The sequence below is a fragment of the Hyperolius riggenbachi genome, chromosome 1, assembly GCF_040937935.1.
Source record: "Hyperolius riggenbachi isolate aHypRig1 chromosome 1, aHypRig1.pri, whole genome shotgun sequence".
Lineage (NCBI taxonomy): Eukaryota > Metazoa > Chordata > Amphibia > Anura > Hyperoliidae > Hyperolius > Hyperolius riggenbachi.
In genome coordinates, this window is record NC_090646.1 from 222812615 (window position 1) to 222834026 (window position 21412).

At 39.6% G+C, this 21412-nt stretch overlaps 1 protein-coding gene across 34 annotated transcripts in view; it reads right to left on the reverse strand.

Annotated features, from left to right (window-relative positions):
- ANK2 (ankyrin 2) overlaps positions 1-21412 on the reverse strand; it is a 700071-nt gene that overhangs the window by 41811 nt on the left and 636848 nt on the right. For all 34 annotated transcript variants that reach the window (XM_068281027.1, XM_068281066.1, XM_068280997.1 and 31 more), the window contains 4 exons: positions 14841-20132; positions 9204-9278; positions 6028-6159; positions 701-847 (listed from right to left, as the gene is read on the reverse strand). In XM_068281027.1, the coding sequence (XP_068137128.1) occupies positions 701-847; positions 6028-6159; positions 9204-9278; positions 14841-20132 (5646 nt within the window). The remainder of the gene's footprint in view (positions 1-700; positions 848-6027; positions 6160-9203; positions 9279-14840; positions 20133-21412) is intronic.

Genomic DNA, 21412 nt, shown 5'->3' on the forward strand with positions numbered 1-21412 from the left:
GGCAGTTTGTATATGCTGCAGAGAAACCCTCCTCCAGTGACTCATTATAACTACTCCAAAACATCCCCAATTTAAAGCTGACTGCAGCTTTCAGCAGAAATTTGGGAATAAGCTGTGGAGATACCATCCAGCATTTCCACAATATAGTAAAAAGTAGAAGGTGTGTAATGAAAACAAGCTTATTGAACAAATTATAGCCTGATACTAAATGTAAAGTTTAACAAACATGAAGCTCAGAAAACCCCAATCACAATTCAACATGCTGAAACCAAATCAATGAAGGATCATTCTGATTGGTTGCTATGGGTGATATCGATGAAAAAGTTGCATACAATACTTTTACATATTGCAAGTACTTATATATGTAAATATCTCATAACCCCATTAATGTTACAAGCTAGTAGTAATTTAATAAACTAGATTTTCTTATACATTTAGCTCCGAAGCAAGGAATTTGGGCGTTCAGCTGGTCATTTGGGTGCTGCAGTTCACAGTTCAGCAGGCAATGGTGTATAGCCAGCTTGGCTGCGCCAGCGTAGTGGAAATTCACTTGGCTGCAGCGGTGTAGATGAGCAAAAGCTCTGGGTCATTTTTATAGAAGAGGTAAACAAATGATTGCAAAAACAGGAAGAACTTACACATTCTTGATGCTTATATATTAGAAAATGCTTACAAATGATGAACTGGAGTTGCTACTTGCCTTCACTGTGGTCCAGTATGATTGTCTGCTCCATGTCAGCATATGTGCGATTGGCGTGATGTAGCATAGGTTCATTCATACACGTCTCCATAAGGTGAACTATGTCCATTCTGTTAATCTTAGTGAGGCACTGGTTTAGACTGGCATCTGTGTTTTTAGTAAAAACAACCAAACATGATTTATACAAGATAGGTTAAAGTGCAACTCAGCCTGCAACCTTAGTTCTATATTTTGATAGTAGTAAAAAAAAATGATAGGACCTCTTTTGGGTTTGAATCTCTGTTTGTAGTCCAGGAAATGGATAAAATGTTTCTTATGGAACAATTACAAAATATTTCTAGAAACTAAGGAAACGTAAGAAGCTGTCTTTTTTTAATCACCTTAAAGAGATACTTAAGCCTTAAAAAAAACAACAGTTTTCCTCACCTGGGGTTTCTACCAGCCCCTGCAGCCATCCCATGCCCTCGCAGTCACTTCCGGATCCTCCTGTCCCATGCCACCAGCTAGTTTCGTTTTGCTGACAAGCCTGGCGACGCACAGTCTTCTTCGCGTTTCCGTCCACGCAGGATGCTATTGCAGATGGGAACACGAAGAAGGACACACACGGCCAGGCCTGTGCGGGCGCAGTGAGCCTATCGGCCGAAAACAAAACTAGCTGGTGGTGGTGTGGGACAGGAGGATCTGCAAGTGACTGCACAGGCACGGGATGGCTGCAGGGGGCTGGTAGAAGCCCCAGGTGAGTAAAAATGTTTTTTTTTTTTAAGGCTTAAATATCCCTTTAAATCACTACTTTTCCAGGTGATCCCTTGGGTATATGTTAGAGACCTGAGTATTTCCAAGACAGGATGTGAGCAAATTCTCCCAAATGGAGGACTACTTGACAGGAGCCTTCCCCAACAAAGCTAAAATGGCTGATGATTGTAACTAGACTTTAAAGCAGCTATTCAATTTAAAGGACAACTGAAGTGAGAGGAATATGAAGGTCTTTTAAACAATACCAGTTGCCTGGCATCCTGCTGATCCTGATCTTTTATGCATCAGTAGTGTCTAAATAACACACCTGAAACAAGCATATGGCAAATCCAGTCAGACCTCAGTCACCCAAGCATTTTTGACTGGCTGTAGGCTGTTGCTCTCCTGCTGTTTAAGTAGCACAGTTTGTCACTCACTGGAGATCTTGGGACTGATTTGTGTGCATGCATGTGTTTCCTAGAATGGTAGAACCAGACAGGCCTTAGTGTGAATTCCAGGTTCATGAGCATGAATGTTTGCTTTCTTACTGACTACTTAAAGCGGAATATAACCCTGCATTTCAACTTTGCTCTAAAACATTATTTACAGCATATTATATGCAAAAAGCATTTTTTTTTTACTAGACCAGCATTGGAAGGGTTAAACACAGAGGTTTTAAGTTCGTGCAGACATTCAGATGGTTACATTCTATTTAGTTAGTGTGTAACTGTTTATCAATAGATACATCTCTTTGGCTGTCCTCCAAGCTCCTTCTCAGTGAGAGAGATGAGTCATAATAAACACATATTTGTAAACAAAAAGTATCTAACTCAAGTTCGGATTCGGTTGCAGAAATCTCCAGGGACTTTAAAGCCCTGTGTAACCCTTCCAATGCTGGTCTAGTAAAAAAAAAAAATGCTGGTTGCATATAATATACTGTAAATAATGTTTTAGAGCACAGTTGAAATGCAGGGTTATATTCCGCTTTAAGACAACACAATACAGAGGCGCCAACAGAGTAAAAGTGTCAAGTTAAAAAGGTATAAAATGAGGGGCAAGGGTGGACTTACCTCCCCAACAAAAACACAACTATTGTATAAGATCAAGAAAAACGGTATTTATTCTTACTCCAAAAACAGTTTGCAATGTGTTTCACAGATCTCAAGCCAGCTTCCTCAGGCAAAAATACACAAGGAGCAACTTTCAAGTTGTACACGCTAGTGAAGCGCTAGTGTTTTTGTCGTTGCAACTTGAAAGTTGCTCCTTGCGCATTTTGCCTGAGGAAGCGGGCTTGAGACCCCTGAAACGCATTGCAAACTGTTTTTGGTGTAAGAATAAATACTGTTTTTCTTGATCTTATACAATAGTTGTGTTTTTGTCGGGGAGGTAAGCTCACCCTTGCCCCTCACTTTATACCTTTTTAACTTGATACTTTTACTCTGTTGGTGCCTCTGTATTGTATTGTCTAAGTGATAATTATCCACCTGGTGGATGGGTGTGACCACCCTTCTTTCTTGTTCTATGGAGAGCGACTTCTTAGCCTGAGTGGGGACAGGCCTAATCTCCCCTCTTGCTTTTTGAGTGGTTGCCTGGTCTTGGCAACACATACTTGTGAGTATTATTCACTACATACCATATATACATTGTACATAGCAAAGAAATGAACAGCGCTACTTAAAAACAGATAAGTGCCTACCTGCAAGAGAGTGCAAGCCCCACTTGTGGGATAAAATACACACCTAGCATACACATAACCTGTCTACCACTGGAGGATGTTGGTTTCCTGTAACAGCTTGCATGCAACTTGTTAAGTACTCGTCCCTCCCACTGCGGAGAAGTCATCCCCCTTTGGGAGGGGACCTAACACTTGCACTCTCTTGCAGGTAGGCACTTATCTGTTTTAAAAGAGACTCTGTAACAAATATTACGTTTTTTTCTACCATCCTACAAGTTCCTGAACCTGTTCTAATGTGCTCTGGCTTACTGCAGCACTTTCTACTATCAATGTAATAAATCAATGTATCTTTCCCCTGTCAGACTTGACACCCTGTGTCTGGAAGGCTGCCAACTCTTCCGTGCTGGCTTGTTTATGCACACCCCTTTCCAGGCCCCTCTATGCACACTCCAGTGTGTGTGTTATTTACATAAGCCAGCAGCGTCTCTGCTCTCTTATCAGTGATAGAAGAGAGCTGGATAAAAATCCTCCTCTGTTAGGCTGTGAAAGGAGCTGGGCTGACACATACTGAGGAATTACAGACAGGAAGAAATGACCAGCCTCACAGCCTGTCACTAGTATTCAGTGGGTGAGAGCTGCAGGGGACAGAAGGTAAACACACAAATGATCTCTTGAGATTCAAAAGGAGAAAGGCTGTATACAGCCTGCTTGTGTATGGATGTATTTTCTATGTGTGGACATTTTGTTTGTTTATAAACAAACTTTTTAAAACTGTTTTTGACTACTTTTAATGCGGCGGGGAGCGGCGAAATTGTGACAGAGGGTAATAGGAGATGTCCCCTAACACACTGGTATGTTTACTTTTGTGCGATTTTAACAATACAAATTCTCTTTAAGTAACACTGTTCATTTCTTTGCTATGTACTAATTTAATTCATTTTGGTCAGCTGCTCCCACTTAGCAGCCTTGCTTTTGGTGTATATGCAGAGCTTCTGTTTGGGTTCAAGGTGCGTTTGCAGTTTCTGGGGGGGCTCAGCGCACCTCTGATTGTAGGCCATTTGGAGGCGACCTGGTGATGCGCTGATCCACCTTTTGCGCATATATACATTGTATTGTCAATAATACACGATTGGGGGCTCACGATTGTCTACCTTCTTGCTTACTGACTAGTATGGGTAGAGTAGGGACCCTTTCAACGTGAAGAAACCTCAATGCTGGTGAAAGAGTCTAGTATGGAATGTCTTTTAGAAGGCAATACCCTCCATTTAGTGCAATTAAATACAACTTGCATTCAAGTTGTTTTAAACATGAATAGAGTCTCAGCTTGTGAGTATCTGAGTGCAGAGGGTTAATCATTGTTTGTAGACCTCAATCACGAACTTCTAATCTGCATGCTTGTTCAGGGTCTATGGGTAAAAGTATTAGAGGCAGATGATCAGCAGGACAGCCAGGTAATGTGCATTAATTAAAAGGAAATACACATTGCAGCCTTCATATCCCTCTCACTTCAGTTGTCCTTTAAAACAAAACTAAACAGAATATCAAACAACAAAAGTATAGTTCTTTGAAAAGCCACAAAAAGTATTTTGAATGGTAAATAAACCATCTGCATGATATCATCCACTTCAGCTTGCATAGCACTGCAAGCTCTGTATGAAAACTGAAAGTCTTCCATGGCTAATCTCAGTGCTAGATACGAGAAATAACATTTACACGTTTGGATATAAAAGTAGCCAAACCTACACAGAGAAAGATACCTTCATCATTTCTGCAACATTTCCCTGCAGACTATTCTTCTATTCTAGCTGCTCTTTTACACAAAAAAATTATACAAAATAGATTTCTTTTATGGGATTGCTGAACAAGGAGCCCTGTTTCACAGGCTTGCTTTACACAGAACAAAGACCCAAAATACAAAGAAACCATCGAAGGAGTAAAGCTGAGCTGTTTGGGTGTTGGTGGTCTGATAATGCTAAGGATACATGATTGTATGAAGCATAACTAACATTATATAAAGCACACAGCTCAGCTTAAAGAGACACTGAAGCGAAAAAAAATATATGATATAATGAATTGGTTGTGTACTATGAATAATTACTAGAAGATTAGCAGCAAAGAAAATATTCTCATATTTTTATTTTCAGGTATATAGTGTTTTTTCTAACATTGCATTATTCTATAATATGTGCAGATTACACAACACTCAGCATTCAAAATGAGTCTTTCAGAGCAGTCTGTGAAGTAATGAACTCTCCTCTAGCAGAGGAAAAGTAAACAGTTTAATTACAGTTGAGATAATAAAAGTCAGATAACAGCCCTCTCCACGACTAAGTTAGTCGGAGAGCTTAATAGCTTTTTTGCATAGAGATAACAACTGGAGTTTCTCAACTCTTCCTGTACTGGAAACAATTAGACTGATGTATCTGATCTTAATGTTTTTTTTCTTAGCTGTACTACACATACAAATCATAATATCATCATTTTTTTTCGCTTCAGTGTCTCTTTAAATATTGTCATTGTAATAACAATTATTAAAACCTCACTTTTAAAACAGCACGATAATGTCAATTTAAGGTCATGGCTCTGCTGCCCAATGCTATTTGGGCACCTGTGATTATATTACACTGCTGCTGGTGACACAACTGAAAGTGTGGGAGCACCACAACAATATGTACAAAATAGTATCAATTCAAACTGAGCCTTGACTATTTTATTATTATTATTATCAATTTTTTTTGTGCGTGAAATATCTAATTTCACTGTCCTGATGAAGCAGGTCCAATTGGATTGATAAGCAGTGCACTTATTTTTATTGTGTATGCAGCAGCAGTGCTTGTAACTCTTCACTGACATTTTCATTGCATATTAAAGGGAATTAAACAATATTACCATTTTCTATCTATATTTCCTCACAGTTTACCTGTCGCATGCTTTCCATCCCTGTCAAGCCAGTATTTTAGTAGTGCATGGCTCTGATCCTGCAAAGAATTGGGATTTTCCACTCGTATTTGGTGAATCTGCTCCTCTGAGAAATCCAGCTCCCTGGCTAGCTCTGTAAATGAAGAAAACAGAATGTTTAGATGAGCTTCTGAATATCACCATCATGCCACCTAGTGGCTTATGGACAAATTGTATAGAGATGAGGACATCTTCCAGAGTGCTAGTTAACAGATCAGTTTGTTCAGTTCCAATAAGTGGAATGGAAGACTCTGTGGTCAGTGGCATAGCTAAGGAGCTATGGTCCCCGGTGCGAGTTTCACATGGGGCCCCTCCAAGCACTCTATACATAATAAACTGATACAGCACACCAAAACCTTCCAAGGACAACCACAGTGTCAGAGGTGCAAGAAGGGGATGGGGAAGTTTTTTTTAAAGAAGCACAGGACCAATAAAGAGCTAATACTGCGGTTGAGGGAGGGCCATATGGGGCCCCACTGACCCAAGGGCCCCAGTGCGGTCTAGACCTCCACAACCCCTATTGCTATGCCACTTTGTGTGGTACACAATAATTATATATATGGATCGGCTGTGGAATCAATGGAAGCAATGAGAACATACAGTATCCTTTCTCACTAGGCTTTTTCCCACATACGTCTCTGCACTTTATCTTTGTCTCATGTCACTTTTTTTCTTTTAGGTCTGGCGCCACCGCTGCCACAGCTGCTCGGGTCCACTGCAGGGGACATTCACTGCTATAAATATCGGGGACCCAGCAGAGGATAAGAACTCTGTATTGGATTGCACTATACCAATGGGAATCCTCTCTCAAAGAGGAAATTAGAAAAGGAAAGAGGAAAAAAATCCTCTCTTTTTCTGCAAAGTATTACTAACAACATAATGTGAGGCCACTGTGTGGTATGGGACAGCCTATGCATTTATGGTTCCAGTGAAGCATTTCACTGCCTGGAGCCTTCACTGTATGCATCGCATTGTGTGCGTAATGTGCAATGCAACTTTTCCCCTCCATTGCAAACCTGTTTTTACACAATTTCCCAGTGTGAACTGATCCTTAGAAATGAACCGTAGCATCAAATGATCTCAACAAATCAATTCACTTGTAAAATGGTGAAAAATCAGCATTTAAAATATGGGAAAAAGAGACTGGACTATTATAGACAAGCCCTTTATGAACGTTTGAGCAAAGTAAACATTTACAAAAAGGAAATACTAGTGTGTTAAAAAGATGCAGTGGCACAGCTATATGCACTTCTGATGAAAATCACTTGCACAGAGCTTTGTAGAAAGTTGTTTTTTGTTTTTTTTTTGCATTCTACATGGAGCATAGCAAGGAAGTGAGCAGCGCTACTTAAAAACAGACTAGTGCCTACCTGCAAAAGAGTGCAAGCCCCACTTGTGGGGTCGAATACACACCGAGCATACACATGACCTGTCTACCACTAGAGGAGGATGCTGGTTTCCATTAACAGCTTGCATGCAACCTATTAAGTACTCGTCCCTCCCACTGCGAAGAAGTCAATCCTCCATGGGAGGGGCCTAACACTAACTAAATCCTAACCTATGTATATGCATAGCCTGGGTGCGGCTAATCAAATAAAATCGAAAATTTAAAATTGCGCAAAAAGGTGGATCAGCGCAACACCAGGCCGCCTCTGAATGGCCTCCATCAGAGATGCGCTGAGCCCCCCCAGGAACTACAAACGCACCTTGAACCCAAACAGAAGCTCTGCATATACACCAAAAGCATGAATTCTACATGGAGCACGCTTTGCTAATAATCCAAGTCTTCCATCAGTTCAAACAAGGTAAAAGAAATATCTTTTATTTTCATATTTATATGCATAATTCAATCACGTTACTCCAGGTACCATATCTGGAGCAACTGAGATGTCCAAATACATAACTGAAAGTTTGACAGCATCTCATCTGCCTCATTTCAGGCCTAAACACTATGGGCCAGATCCCATTCACGTTTTCTCTTAAGTTTTCTCCTAAGTGATATTTCACATCTCATCGATTAAAATGCCTTTTAAGCCACCAGTGAGCAAGAAAATACTCAATTTCAGAGTACAGGAAAGTTATTTTAAAGAGAAGATGAGCGTTATCTTCTAGAAAACTTGGGAGTACAAGTAAATTGGATTGGGTCATTTCCAATTGACTTTTTCTACTGAGCTTTTTCCCAGGAGATAATTTTCATCTTATCTAAAAAAAATAAGTTTCAGCACTTAGCGATTGAAAAAGTAATAAAATGTAGGTCAAAAAACTAATATCAAACTTACTTTTAGTAATTTTTTGCTTGGTGGAAGCTTTAAAGGTATTTTACTGACAAGGTTTGAAAATATCAACTTACCTACCTACCTATCTAAAGTGATGAATTAGCTACATGAATATAAATGCAGATAATATTTTCCCACCCCATCTGAAATTGTGTCTTAGTGAAACCTATCCTACAATGATGTATAAGTCCAGTTGAATTTGATTTATTTCTTTGTGACATACTAGAACCTGGCTAAATGAAACCAGGCATACAGAGGAGTAGCTCTGATGAAAATCTAAGGCCTAAGCATTTGTTTCCAGAGAACCTATAGTTACTGGAGAACCAAGAAGGTGGAAATGAGGGACTATTTGAGGTCCTGAAGTTACTCTGGACCTTGCGCATCTGAACCATTGCCAACCTTATTGTTGGACTGCATCTGTTTTTGTTACATTAACTGTTGTATACCAGAGTTTTTTCTAAATACTTTCACTGATAATCTGATGAGTATAATACGTATGATCTGATGAGTATAATATGTTAATAGACAGGGTCAGGAGCCAATGAAATCGGCTCCTGACCTGCTCACAGGGCTCTGCCGTCACAGAGACGGCAGAGCGAGTGAGCTGCGGCGGAGAGACAGTGTCGAGATTGTCAGGAGCGACGAAAGCATCGAGAACGCGCGGCGTCGGTGGATTGAAATCTACGCCCTGGCAGCCAGGTAGCCATCAAAACAGGGCATAGATTTCACTCAGTCAGGTCCTTAAGTAGTTAAAGAACATCTAATTAATAAGGTGTGAAAACATCTCCAGTGACAAAATTCAGGAGAAAAGTTAATTGGATAGAGGCCAAAGTAATTTGCTTTTAACATCTTTAATATTTACCGGTCCAGCTAAAGCCCAGGTGGTCAGCAACATAAGCTAATCTTCTCTCTGTTCGTTCTTGGTCTTCCTCAGCATCTAAAACAAACAAATCAGTATTCCAATGAATTACAACAGAAAAAGAAAAATCTTAGAAATACAAACAGAAAAGTAGAAGATGGACATTATCATGTAACTTACCAATAGCATCAACACTGAAAGAGGAAAGTGCTTTGTTTGAAATGCCAAAAGTTATGACTAAGATTAATACAGCTGATTTTCTTTATTTTTGCACAGCACAAAAGGTGTCTTCAACAAGGCCTTAAATAATTTCAATCAAGTGCTACCACCATTTGTAGAAAGGAAAGTAATAAAAGTAGAAAACAGGAATCAGATGAATGTGAGGCCTGCAGAGACTGCCTTTTATTATAACTTGCCTTGTATAATAAACTACAGGCTATTACTGGAAAGTTCTCATGCACTAATCAATAGAAATATATCAGATGCCCAAGCGTTAGCTGAATTGTCAATAAAGAAGTTACGCTTCAAAGAACGCCTTTTTGATTTAGGAGTATATTTTTAGAGTGTACTCATCCTGAATAATTTTACATATGTAATTAGCAAATGTAGGGTAAGTTCTTTTCTAGATAGTGATCAAAGCATATATGGCTAAATGAAAATAAGTGTTTTGTGACACAATGTGGGGTGGGGGGGGGGGGAGTGGTGTCACACTACAGCTGTCCGTTGCTAATACCTCTTCCTTTTGGTTATATAAAGTGGAGCAATTTGTGCTAGAAAAACATTTATCTGTTTTTAAAATTTGCTCAATATAGCTTTTCTGCTACACAAACATTGTGCGTTGAATTCAACAAGACATCTTTAGACCTTCTGATGTGTTAAAATGGAATGAAACCCAGCATTCCTTCCTTGCTCTAATAGATTATTTATAGCATATTATATATTATATGTTTACATCTGTTCTCTACCTTAAACACCCACTAATTACCCATCAATCACCCCCTATCACCACCTGTCACTGTTACCCATCAGATTAGACCCTAATCTGCCCCTTGCAGGCACCCAATCACCCGCCCACACGCTCAGATTGCCCTCAACCCCCCCCCCCCCCTTATCAATTCGCCAGTGCATTATTTACATCTGTTCTTCCCTGTAATAACTCACTGATCACCTGTCAATCACCTGTCAATCACCTATCAATCACCCATCAATCACCCCCTGTCACTGCCACCCATCAATCACCCCCTGTCACTGCCACCCATCAATCAGCCCTTAACCTGCCCCTTGTGGGCAATCTGATCACCCACCCACACCAATAGATCGCCCGCAGATCCGACATCAGATCACCTCCCAAGTGCAGTGTTTACATCTGTTCTCTCCTCTAAACACCCGCTAATTACCCATCAATCACCCCCTATCACCACCTGTCACTGTTACCCATCAGAATAGAACCTAATCTGCCCCTTGCGGGCACCCAATCACCCGCCCCACACGCTCAGATTGCCCTCAGACCCCCCCCCTTATCAATTCGCCAGTGCATTATTTACATCTGTTCTTCCCTGTAATAACCCACTGGTCACCTGTCAATCACCTGTCAATCACCTATCAATCACCCTTCAATCACCCTCTGTCACTGCCACCCATCAATCACCCCCTGTCACTGCCACCCATCAATCAGCCCCTAACCTGCCCCTTGCGAGCAATCTGATGATTCACCCCCACCATCAGATTGCCCCAGACCTACCCTCAGATCAACTCCAAAGTGCATTGTTTACATCTGTTCTGCCATCTAATCACCCACTGATCACCCATCAATCAGCCCCTGTCACTGATACCCATCAGATTAGACCCCTATCTGCCCCTAGGGCACCCAATCACCCGCCCACACCCTCAGAATGCCCTCAGACCCCAGCCCTGATCACCTCGCCAGTGCATTGCTTGCATCTATTTCCCCCCTCTAATCACACCTTGAGACACCCATCAATCACCTCCTGTCACCATCTGTCACCCCCTAGCACACCTACCCATCAGATCAGGCCCTAATTTGCCCCGTGTGGGCTCTTGATCACTCGGCCAAACCCTCAGACCCCCTTCCGATCACCTCCCCAGTGCATTGATTGCATCTATTTTCCCCTCTAACCACCCCCTGAGACACTCATCAATCACCCCTAGCACTCCTATCCATCAGATCAGGCCCAATACAACCGGTCATCTAAGAGGCCACCCTGCTTATGACCGGTTCCACAAAATTTGCCCCCTCATAGACCACCTGTCATCAAAATTTTCAGATGCTTATACCCCTGAACAGTCATTTTGAGACATTTGGTTTCCAGACTACTCACGGTTTTGGGCCCGTAAAATGCTAGGGCAGTATAGGAACCCCACAAGTGACCCCATTTTAGAAAAAAGACACCCCAAGGTATTCTGTTAGGTGTATGACGAGTTCATAGAAGATTTTTTTTTTTTGTCACAAGTTAGCGGAAATTGATTTGTATTTTTTTTTTTCACAAAGTGTCATTTTCAGCTAACTTGTGACTAAAAAAAATCTTCTATGAACTCACCATACTCTTAACAGAATACCTTGGGGTGTCTTCTTTCTAAAATGGGGTCACTTGTAGGGTTCCTATACTGCCCTGGCATTTTAGGGGCCCTAAACCGTGATGAGTAGTCTAGAATCCAAATGCCTCAAAATGACCTGTGAATAGGACGTTAGGCCCCTTAGCGCACCAAGGTTGCAAAAAAGTGTCACACATGTGGTATCGCTGTACTCAGAAGAAGTAGTATAATGTGTTTTGGGGTGTACTTTTATACACACCCATGTTGGGTGGGAGAAATCTCTCTGTAAATGGACAATTGTGTGTAAAAAAAAAAAAAAAAAAAAAAATTGCAATTTACAGAGATATTTCTCCCACCCAGCATCTGTATGTGTAAAAATACACCCCAAAATACATTATACTACTTCTCCTGAGTACGGCGGTACCACATGTGTGGCACTTTTTTGCACCCTAAGTGCGCTAAGGGGCCCAAAGTCCAATAAGTAGCTTTAGGATTTCACAGGTCATTTTGCGACATTTGGTTTCAAGACTACTCCTCACGGTTTAGGGCCCCTAAAATGCCAGGGCAGTACAGGAACCCCACAAATGACCCCATTTTAGAAAGAAGACACCCAAAGGTATTCCGTTAGGAGTATGGTGAGTTCATAGAAGATTTTATTTTTTATCACAAGTTAGCGGAAAATGGCACTTTGTGAAAAAAAACAATTAAAATCAATTTCCGCTAACTTGTGACAAAAAAAAAATCTTCTATGAACTCACCATACTCCTAACGGAATACCTTGGGGTGTCTTCTTTCTAAAATGGGGTCATTTGTGGGGTTCCTATACTATAGTATAATGTGTTTTGCGGTGTATTTATACACATACCCATGCTGAGTGGGAGAAATATCTCTGTAAATAGACAATTGTGTGTAAAGAAAATCTAAAAATTGTCATTTACGGAGATATTTCTCCCACCTAGCATGGGTATGTGTAAAAATACACCCCAAAACACATTATACTACGTCTCCTGAGTACGGCAATACCACATGTCTTTTTTGCAGCCTAACTGCGCTAAGGGGCCCAAAGTCCAATGAGCATCTTTAGGCTTTACAGGGGTGCTTACAATTAGGCACCCCCCAAAATGCTAGGACAGTGAACACACCCCACAAATGACCCCATTTTGGAAAGTAGACACTTCAAGGTATTCAGAGAGGAGCATAGTAAGTCCGTGGCAGATTTAATTTTTTTTTTTGTTGCAAGTTAGAAGAAATTGAAACTTTTTTTTTTTTTGTCACAAAGTGTCATTTTCCGCTAACTTGTGACAGAAAATAAAATCTTCTATGAACTCACCATGCCTCTCACTGAATACTTTGGGATGTCTTCTTTCCAAAATGGGGTCAATTGGGGGGTATTTATACTATCCTGGAATTTTAGCCCCTCATGAAACATGACAGATGGTCAGAAAAGTCAGAGATGCTATAAAATGGGAAAATTCACTTTTGGCACCATAGTTTGTAAACGCTATAACTTTTACCCAATCCAATAAATATACACTGAATGTTTTTTTTTTTATCAAAGACATGTAGCAGAATAACTTTCGCGCTCAAATGTATAGGAAATTTTACTTTATTTGAAAAATGTCAGCACAGAAAGTTAAAAAAGTCATTTTTTGACAAAATTCATGTCTTTTTTGATGAATATAATAAAAACTAAAACTCGCAGCAGCAATCAAATAGCACCAAAAGAAAGCTGTATTAGTGACAAGAAAAGGAGGTAAAATTCATTTAGGTGGTAGGTTGTATGAGCGAGCAATAAACCGTGAAAGCTGCAGTGGTCTGAATGGAAAAAAGGCTCTGGTCCTTAAGGGGCGAAAAGACTGCGGTCCTCAAGTGGTTAAGGGTCACTTTAGGGTATAACTTCATGTTGTACTAAAAATATTTTAACAAACTGTTTTACAGAGACGAGACTTGTTTGTGTTATCTGTTACCACAGTGTTTGAAAATGAGTGATCAGGATTGTACCATGAATGGCCACCTTTATGTCCATCATTTTCTAGAGTCAATTTTAGGGTGAAGCCAATGAAATTATCTACATGTTTTAGGATGTGGGAAGAAACCCACCCTGATATGAGGAGAATACATAAACTCCATCCTGGCCGGGCTTCAAACCAAGGACCCACCGTACAGTGCAATTAGTTTGTAATGCCAATTATAAAAGTATAAAGTTATTACATAAAGCTGTTTTTACTCATACAAAGGACAACTATCAGCATGTAAGGAACATACACACATGCATGACTTAAGCACCTGGTATCTAGACTCCTAATATACAGCAAGAATATGTGGGACACTCTACATCAGTGTTTCCTAACATTATTACAGCATGTTTCCCTTTATTAACCAGTGGCTTTGCCAAGACCCCCCGTTGTGGGTTACATAATCTCAAGCATTCATTGACACATGTATCGTATTCCATAATGGACTAATGCTTTTCAAACCCTTCTTCATGCTTTTAGCTAATTAAATAGTTATTTAGACTTGTTTTTACATGATCTACCTGCTCATCTCAACACTTACCGTACTTACTATAATGGACTGACTTTGGCAAGTTGCCTCCTGGGATAAGTGCAGTACCCATTCATACCCTAGGCCTTGCAGTATACAATGTTTTCTGTACACAAAAGTACAGTATATTGGTCATCTGTTTGAAATCATGAAATGTGGCTTCCCCATTTAGACAAAGTATTAATAGTCTCTCACTGAGAAATATATTACAAACCAAAGATAAAACCTTTTGCACCCTTTTCCAAATCGTAACATGCCCACTAACTATAAGGAAATATGCAGCTGATGCACAAAGGACATTCTATGCAGGCCTTCACACTGCAGCTGATGAACAAAATATCCAGTTATACAAAGAGAAAAAAAATTACAAAATTTCCAATCTTGAGATTTATTTTTTTTAACAACTATGATGTTCTGAACACAAAACGGAGACAACATGCACAAACAGAACCAATCATGACAAGAAATGTATCACAAATATTGAATAAAAATAAAATCTACTACATGCATAGTAGAGGGAATCCTACTATTTGTGGCAAATACCTTGTACACTGTAATGGCTATGGTCATCTGGAATACGTTCAATTTGAGTTTCAATTGACTCATCCCATATTGGTCTTGTATCAAAGATATCTTCGTGAACAGGAGGTTGAGCTTCAGTCACTGGAACATTTTCAATAACTGAAACATCAAAGGCACTACTCTCATCGTCAGATACTGACTCTTGTTCCCTTTCAGCCTGGGTGAGTCTGTCTACCAGTTTTGAGGCTTCATCACTAATTTCTTCAAAGAAATCTATAGAGTTCTTGTACATCTCAAAGAAGCTTTCTTCGGTCGTTGTCACTGTTTGAGAAGACGATAAATTCTTTGATTTTACTGGTAGTTTTGAAGGATATGACTTTGGCTTAGTTACCGCTGCACCTTCTTCTTCAATGATCTGACTTGTCTTTTCAGAAACTTCACAGTGAGAATCTGTAAAGCTTCTTGTTTTCATAGCTCTAGTTTTAGGATCGGACCCCCTAGCATCTGACTCAGATTTGCTTCGGCTGTCTTGTTTCACAGAGGATTTGCAGCTAGATTCAGATTTCACATCAGTAAAAGTAAAGCAGTGCTCCGTTTTTGCTACTGTTGATTTCACAGGAATTTTGGACTTTGGCTTTTGATCTTCTACAGTAGAGCTATCTGTAAATTTGTCTTCAGCCACAGTATGTATTGGTGGTGAATGCTCATCAGACAATGAAGAAGAAGATCTTACAGGTATTTTAGACTTTGATACATGTGAGTGAGTAGACTCTTTGGCTGAAGTTGTTATTTCAATTACTGAGCTCTGTTCTTCTGGTGAAGAGTCTGGAGAATCACGTTCAGATGTCCCAAATTTTGGACAGGTAGAAAAATCTATTTTCATATCCACCACAGTCTCATCTGGGGAGGATGAGGAAAAAGCTACTGAACTCTCAAAGCCTTCTTGTGTTTCTGAAACATCCGTACACTGCACTTCACCAGCAGTTACTTCAAAACTTTCTTTTTTAGATGTTTTTGAAGCTGCAGAAATACCCATTTTTATTGGGATTCTTGATTTTTGTTCTGCTTTTGTGAATTCAGATGCAAAATCATCTGAAGTATCAAAATCAGGGTCAGTAATTAATTGTGTATCGAATGACAGCTCTGCAGAATCTGGCAGTTCACTTGCCGTATCAGTGTCTTCAATGGAAAAGGGATCTGATAAATTTTCAGGAATTGGAGATTCTTCTTCTCCACTTTCTTCTTTAATTTCTTCTGGCAAGCTCTCCCCACATTGCTGCCCTATCTGGAAAAAGTGGAAGCTTTCATCTGCATAGTTTCTTTTTGTCATATCAATGGCTCCACTGCGGGTCATTTCAAAGAGCTTCCCCTCCTGAAACATAAACGGATTTTGCTCACTGGTTGGTGTACCTTCTTCAGTGGGTGTCCGTGCAGGAGTCGTATCAGGAGTTGTGCCCTGTGATTGTTTGTCTACCATTAAACCAAATATTTTTTGTTCCTCCTCTTTCACTCTCGCTTCAAATGCATCATCATCCTCTCTGATGGAACTCCATGAGTCAGACTCAGCATCAGATTTCGTAATAATAATTTTTTCACTATGGCTCTCTGGCATATCGCTCAACACAGCATCTCTTCTATAACAATCCTCAATAGCAGAAGAGCAACTTGCTACCCCTTTTTCCTGCTGCAAGTTACCGTCATATTTCATACATTCTGATCCAGTTTCAACTCTATGTAATGGAGATAAAATTGTTTGTTCATCTGGATGTTCTGAAGCAATTTCATGACCAGTAAAGAAATGTTCCACTGGGACATTCTCATATGGACTGGTTATTTCAGGCACATAATCACTACTTTGGAGTTCAGGTGTCTCTGTACTTGAGTAGGTAGAAACTTTTGTTGAATGATGATCATGCTGAAGTAAAATATCCATTGTAGCAAACGTAGTATCCTTTTCAGGATTTGCAGCATTGTCAAAAAAGGATGATTTGTCCGTGTGCTGAATTGTGTGAAATTCCTGAGTAGTTTCTCCAGCAAAAGATGAATTATCATTCTCTACAAATTTGGGATATTTTTGCTCAACAAATCTAATTTTATGGCAGGAGTCTGTTTCAATTGTTGTATCGTCTTTCAGATCCTCAGTTGCATGGGTAACATCTTCATGGCTTTGAGCTACTGGTTCAGTTGCATATCTGCTTGTCATTACAGTGTGATCACTAATGCCTATCTTTTCAGACTGAATTATTTCAACTTCTGAAGAAGTAGTGCTTTCACGCTTACAATGTTCTTTACAGTCCTTTTGCTCATCGGCTTCAATAGGAGATTGCTCTTCTATAGGGAATGCATCTTGTGAAGGTTTAATTGGCTGAAAAGCTGTTTCTTCAGGGCTTGAGCTTGAATCTATGCTTGGTGGAAGTGGGGATGCGGGCTGAACCCTGATAACAGGATCCATCAAGAGACCAGAATCTGCTTCTTTTTTCAGTTGAGTTAATTCAGGCTCGCTTTCTGAAGAGGAAGAGCTTTTTCTGCTTTCAACAGACATCACTATAATTTGCACATCTTCATCTTGCACCAACTTTATGCCTTGCTCTTCAGTGTCATCTTCCTGTGAAAAGTTTGACTCCAGCTCTTGTTTTGGGTCCTTTTTGGATCCCCTTTTTTGCTTCGCTTCTTGTTCAAGTTCATCAAACATTTTAATCTTTGTCACCATCTTGAACATTTCCTCTTCTGGAGTAAATCTTTTCTTTGGCTCATTTTCATTATCAGATTCTTGTTCCTCTGAAACCTCGGGGATCATGCCTGGTTTTGGAATTGCTGAAAATTCTCGTAAATCTTGAGTTTTGGGTGTAACCTCATAACTTATCTCTTCTGAACTAGGAGTGTCTGGAGAAAGTGGACTTTTCCCTGAGCTTTCCATAAGTGATGTCTGATCCAGACTGTCATCCTCATTACTACCATCTGGGTCTCTCAGAAGTCTGGACCGGTGAACCAATTCTGCTGCCAGGTCTGCTTTTAGATTTGAATGAAGGGCTGAACCTATAAAAATACTAGATTTAATTTTCTGTTCTACTGGGCTACTTTCAAGGGAATCACGGCATGGTGATTCTCTTGATGGACTTGGTTCTAATGAGTCAGGTGTTTTGTGTGAGGAGTTGTCCTCTAATACAGGACTTGCTTCTAATGAATCTTTGTGACTGACAGCAACTGACTCATCAGCCATGGGACTACTCATGTCATCATCTTGCATAATTGTTGATCCCAGATTAAGTTCTAGAGTCTGAGGACTTTTCATTGTAACATGAATATTGTCCTTTGTTGCTGTCTGTGTACTATCTTTAGATTCTATTGATTTTTCAGTAACTTCTGACATTTTGATAGACTCACTATTTAAAGCCTGACTGCTTTCCTGCACACTTTCTCTACTGTCTAATTCAGATTGTGTAGCAGACTGTGTAACTTTTTCATTATATTTTTCCTTATATGTAGTGGATTCTGAGACCTTTAGGTTATGAGTCACTTGCTGATCTGATTTCTTTGGTGAAAATGAGAGGCTGTCAGGGCTTGTTCCTGGGGTCTCTGCAAGACCTTCATGTTTAAAGCTATCTTCTGAACTCATCTGCGGTGTACCTTCTAATAAACTACCACCTGGAGAATCTGCAACTCCTTCATGTTTAATGCTATCTGAGCTGTCATCATATGTACCACTTTGCATATGTAAAGCAGGTATGAATTCCCCTGACTCATACTCAGATGGAAATGTTACATTAAATGGACTGATTAAAACCTGATCTAAATTTAACTGAGCATGTTCAGTTTCTGATAGATGCTTGAGTTGTAAATATTTGTCGTTATCCTCAAGCTCCTCTTTAATGACATCAGAAAAGTCTGTGGATGTTTTTCTATCAGGACTTATTTGTGGGTCTAGCTCTTGGTCACCAATGCTCACTTTTAGCCTTATAGTGGATTTTTCTTTAAAAGATTCACTACCTATAGACTTACTAACAGATTCTTCTGCTAAATGTTTCTGCATCTCTTCCTCTGTACTAACAATAGGAAGAGATACTTTATGTTCCTGATAATGTTTAATGTGTTCAGAAACAGATTTAAGTGTATCTGAATCTTGTTCTGCTGGCTGCTCTCTTTCTCCATGTCTTAAACTTTGTTCTTTTTTGGGGAACTCAATCTGCTGCATGGCACGATCTGTGCCATCTATTACACTTTTAGCTGATAATTTTCTTTCTATTGAGGTCTGTTTCTGTACTGATGGCTTCACAGTTTTGTGTTCAAACAGTCCAGACTTCTCCTTAGATGGGTCATGGCCTGATTGGAAGGCTTTCATCAATTCACGCACTGACATAGTTTCTTCCACCTTCTCTGTTTTAGATGATGGAGAAACAGGTGGTTGAATTACATGCATTATAGTTTGCTGTTTTGTCGACTCACTAAAAACATCCTTTGGTTGGGCCCTACTTGATGTGCTTGGCAAACCCTTTTGCTCTTCCTCAACTCGCTTTTGAAGAGCCTTTACTTTTTCTTTTATTGATCCTATAGGTGTCTCTTCAATAACAGGTGATACCTCTTTCGCACTTGGAACTGCAGGTGGAGTAAGGCCTACTTCATCATCTAATGATTCTTCAGAACTAAACTTTGTTAGCTCTGGACGGTCACCTGTTCCATGGAGTTCACTTTCTCTTTGTCTCTCCCTCAGTTTCCTGCGGATTGGTTTTTTGATTTCTAGTTTTCGGGGTTCCTTTCTCTCTGTCTCAGTTCTATGAGTAGATGCTGAATCATCTGAATAAGAGCTAAGGTCATTAGAAAGGTAGTTTACCATTTCATTCGTATTAGACTTTACTTTTGGCTTTTGACCTTTGTCTATTATTATTTCTATGCATGGTGTCTCTGAAAGTCCAAGAAGAGTATTTAATTTGGCTTCTTCAATTTCATCATCCCCTAAAATAACCCACTCTTCCTCTTTCCTGTACGATTTTGATGACTGGGCTCCATCATGCATTACTTCACCTCTGGTATAAGTGCCAGTTCTAAGAATTGCATTCACTTTTTCTAAATCTTCTTTGACTTTTTCAACAATTTCAAAAGGTTCTCCTGGATCTTCTTCTGACTTTCCATAGTCTTTAGCTTTCAGAGTGCCTGGCTTCGAAGTGGAATCCGTAGTTAGTATAGCACTCATTTTAATTAGTTCTTGCTTCATTTCGCACACTTCAGATAGCAAATCTGGACTTGCTAACACTGGTTCATCATTGACCAAATGGCTTTTCAGAATGGAGGTTTCGGTAGATTCTGTCTCTTCATCATCTTGGAGATGAACGAGAAATATTAACATAAAATGGCAATAAATAAATAGAAACTGAATAATGTAATCATGAAGGAAAAAAAATCAGCTTTGGTTGAGGTTGGGGGGAAAGTGAATGCGATGGGCTGGTGTGGTTGGTGGATCCAGTCTTGAGCATCATGCTAAAGGAAAAGGAAACTGGGAAGGAAAACGGCTAGGAAATAACTTGCTTAGAATGCACACTATGCCACATTCACACATACAAACACAACAATAACAATTTTATGACTGTACAACAAATGAAATAAAGTAATATATAAACAAACAAAAATGTGATTCTTGAACAAAAATGCATCTCAAGATTGTTTAGATGCCATACAATCAATAGAAAGTAAAAAAAAAAAAAAAAAGGAAAAGGAAAAGAAACAGGAGCTATAATTGTTGATTGTCGATTGCCTCTAAGAGAAAGCCAGTGGTAGCAAACTGCCAGAAAAACAGGTTAAAAGGACTGGTAGAAAATATAGTATTTATTAAAGTGACATAACATATAGGAAATAAATATTTCAGTGTGCCAATCTACGATCATTAAGCTCTTGCTGCCAGAGAGGTCTCAAAGAATATCAGTTTATACCAAACTATTGGCATCAATGTTAGGGATTTTTTTTCTTGTACAATTTGGTGAGATAGTATTGATACAATTCCAATATCAGTCTTTGCAGAGTGAGGTTACATCACTTTTTCTAAGCTCAAGGAATCAGAAGTATCCATGTCACGTGCAGGTTTCAGTTATGTCTACACACTATCTGTTCCTCAGATTGACAGCCATCACCATGCTGCATTAAACACAACTGTGTTTACTGAAACATGACAGCTTTTCAGTGATAAATACACGCAAGTATATGCACCATGGAGATGGAGAAGTTTATTCTTATAGTTAAGGATATCTTGGCTGATAGGTATTATCTTCACCAGGTAGGAATTCTGCTTAAGCATTACTGGTAATTGATATATACTGCAGTGCTGATACTTTTTTTTTTCTTGTATTTTATGACTATATAATTAAATATTAATTTAGCTCTCTCCGATTATCCAACCTCATCTTGGCAGTCATGTAACCTTAGAAGTGCTGAAAAGATGTCACCTGTGGTATGTCTCTCATAATACGAAAAAACATGTCCAACACATTGACTTAGTTACGCATGTAGACAGAGATATGATATCCTCTCTTGCAGCAAAGAGCTAGTGACAAAATCATCAGAACCAGCAGCAAACCGGCATTTCATCTAGGAAGGAATCTTGGGAG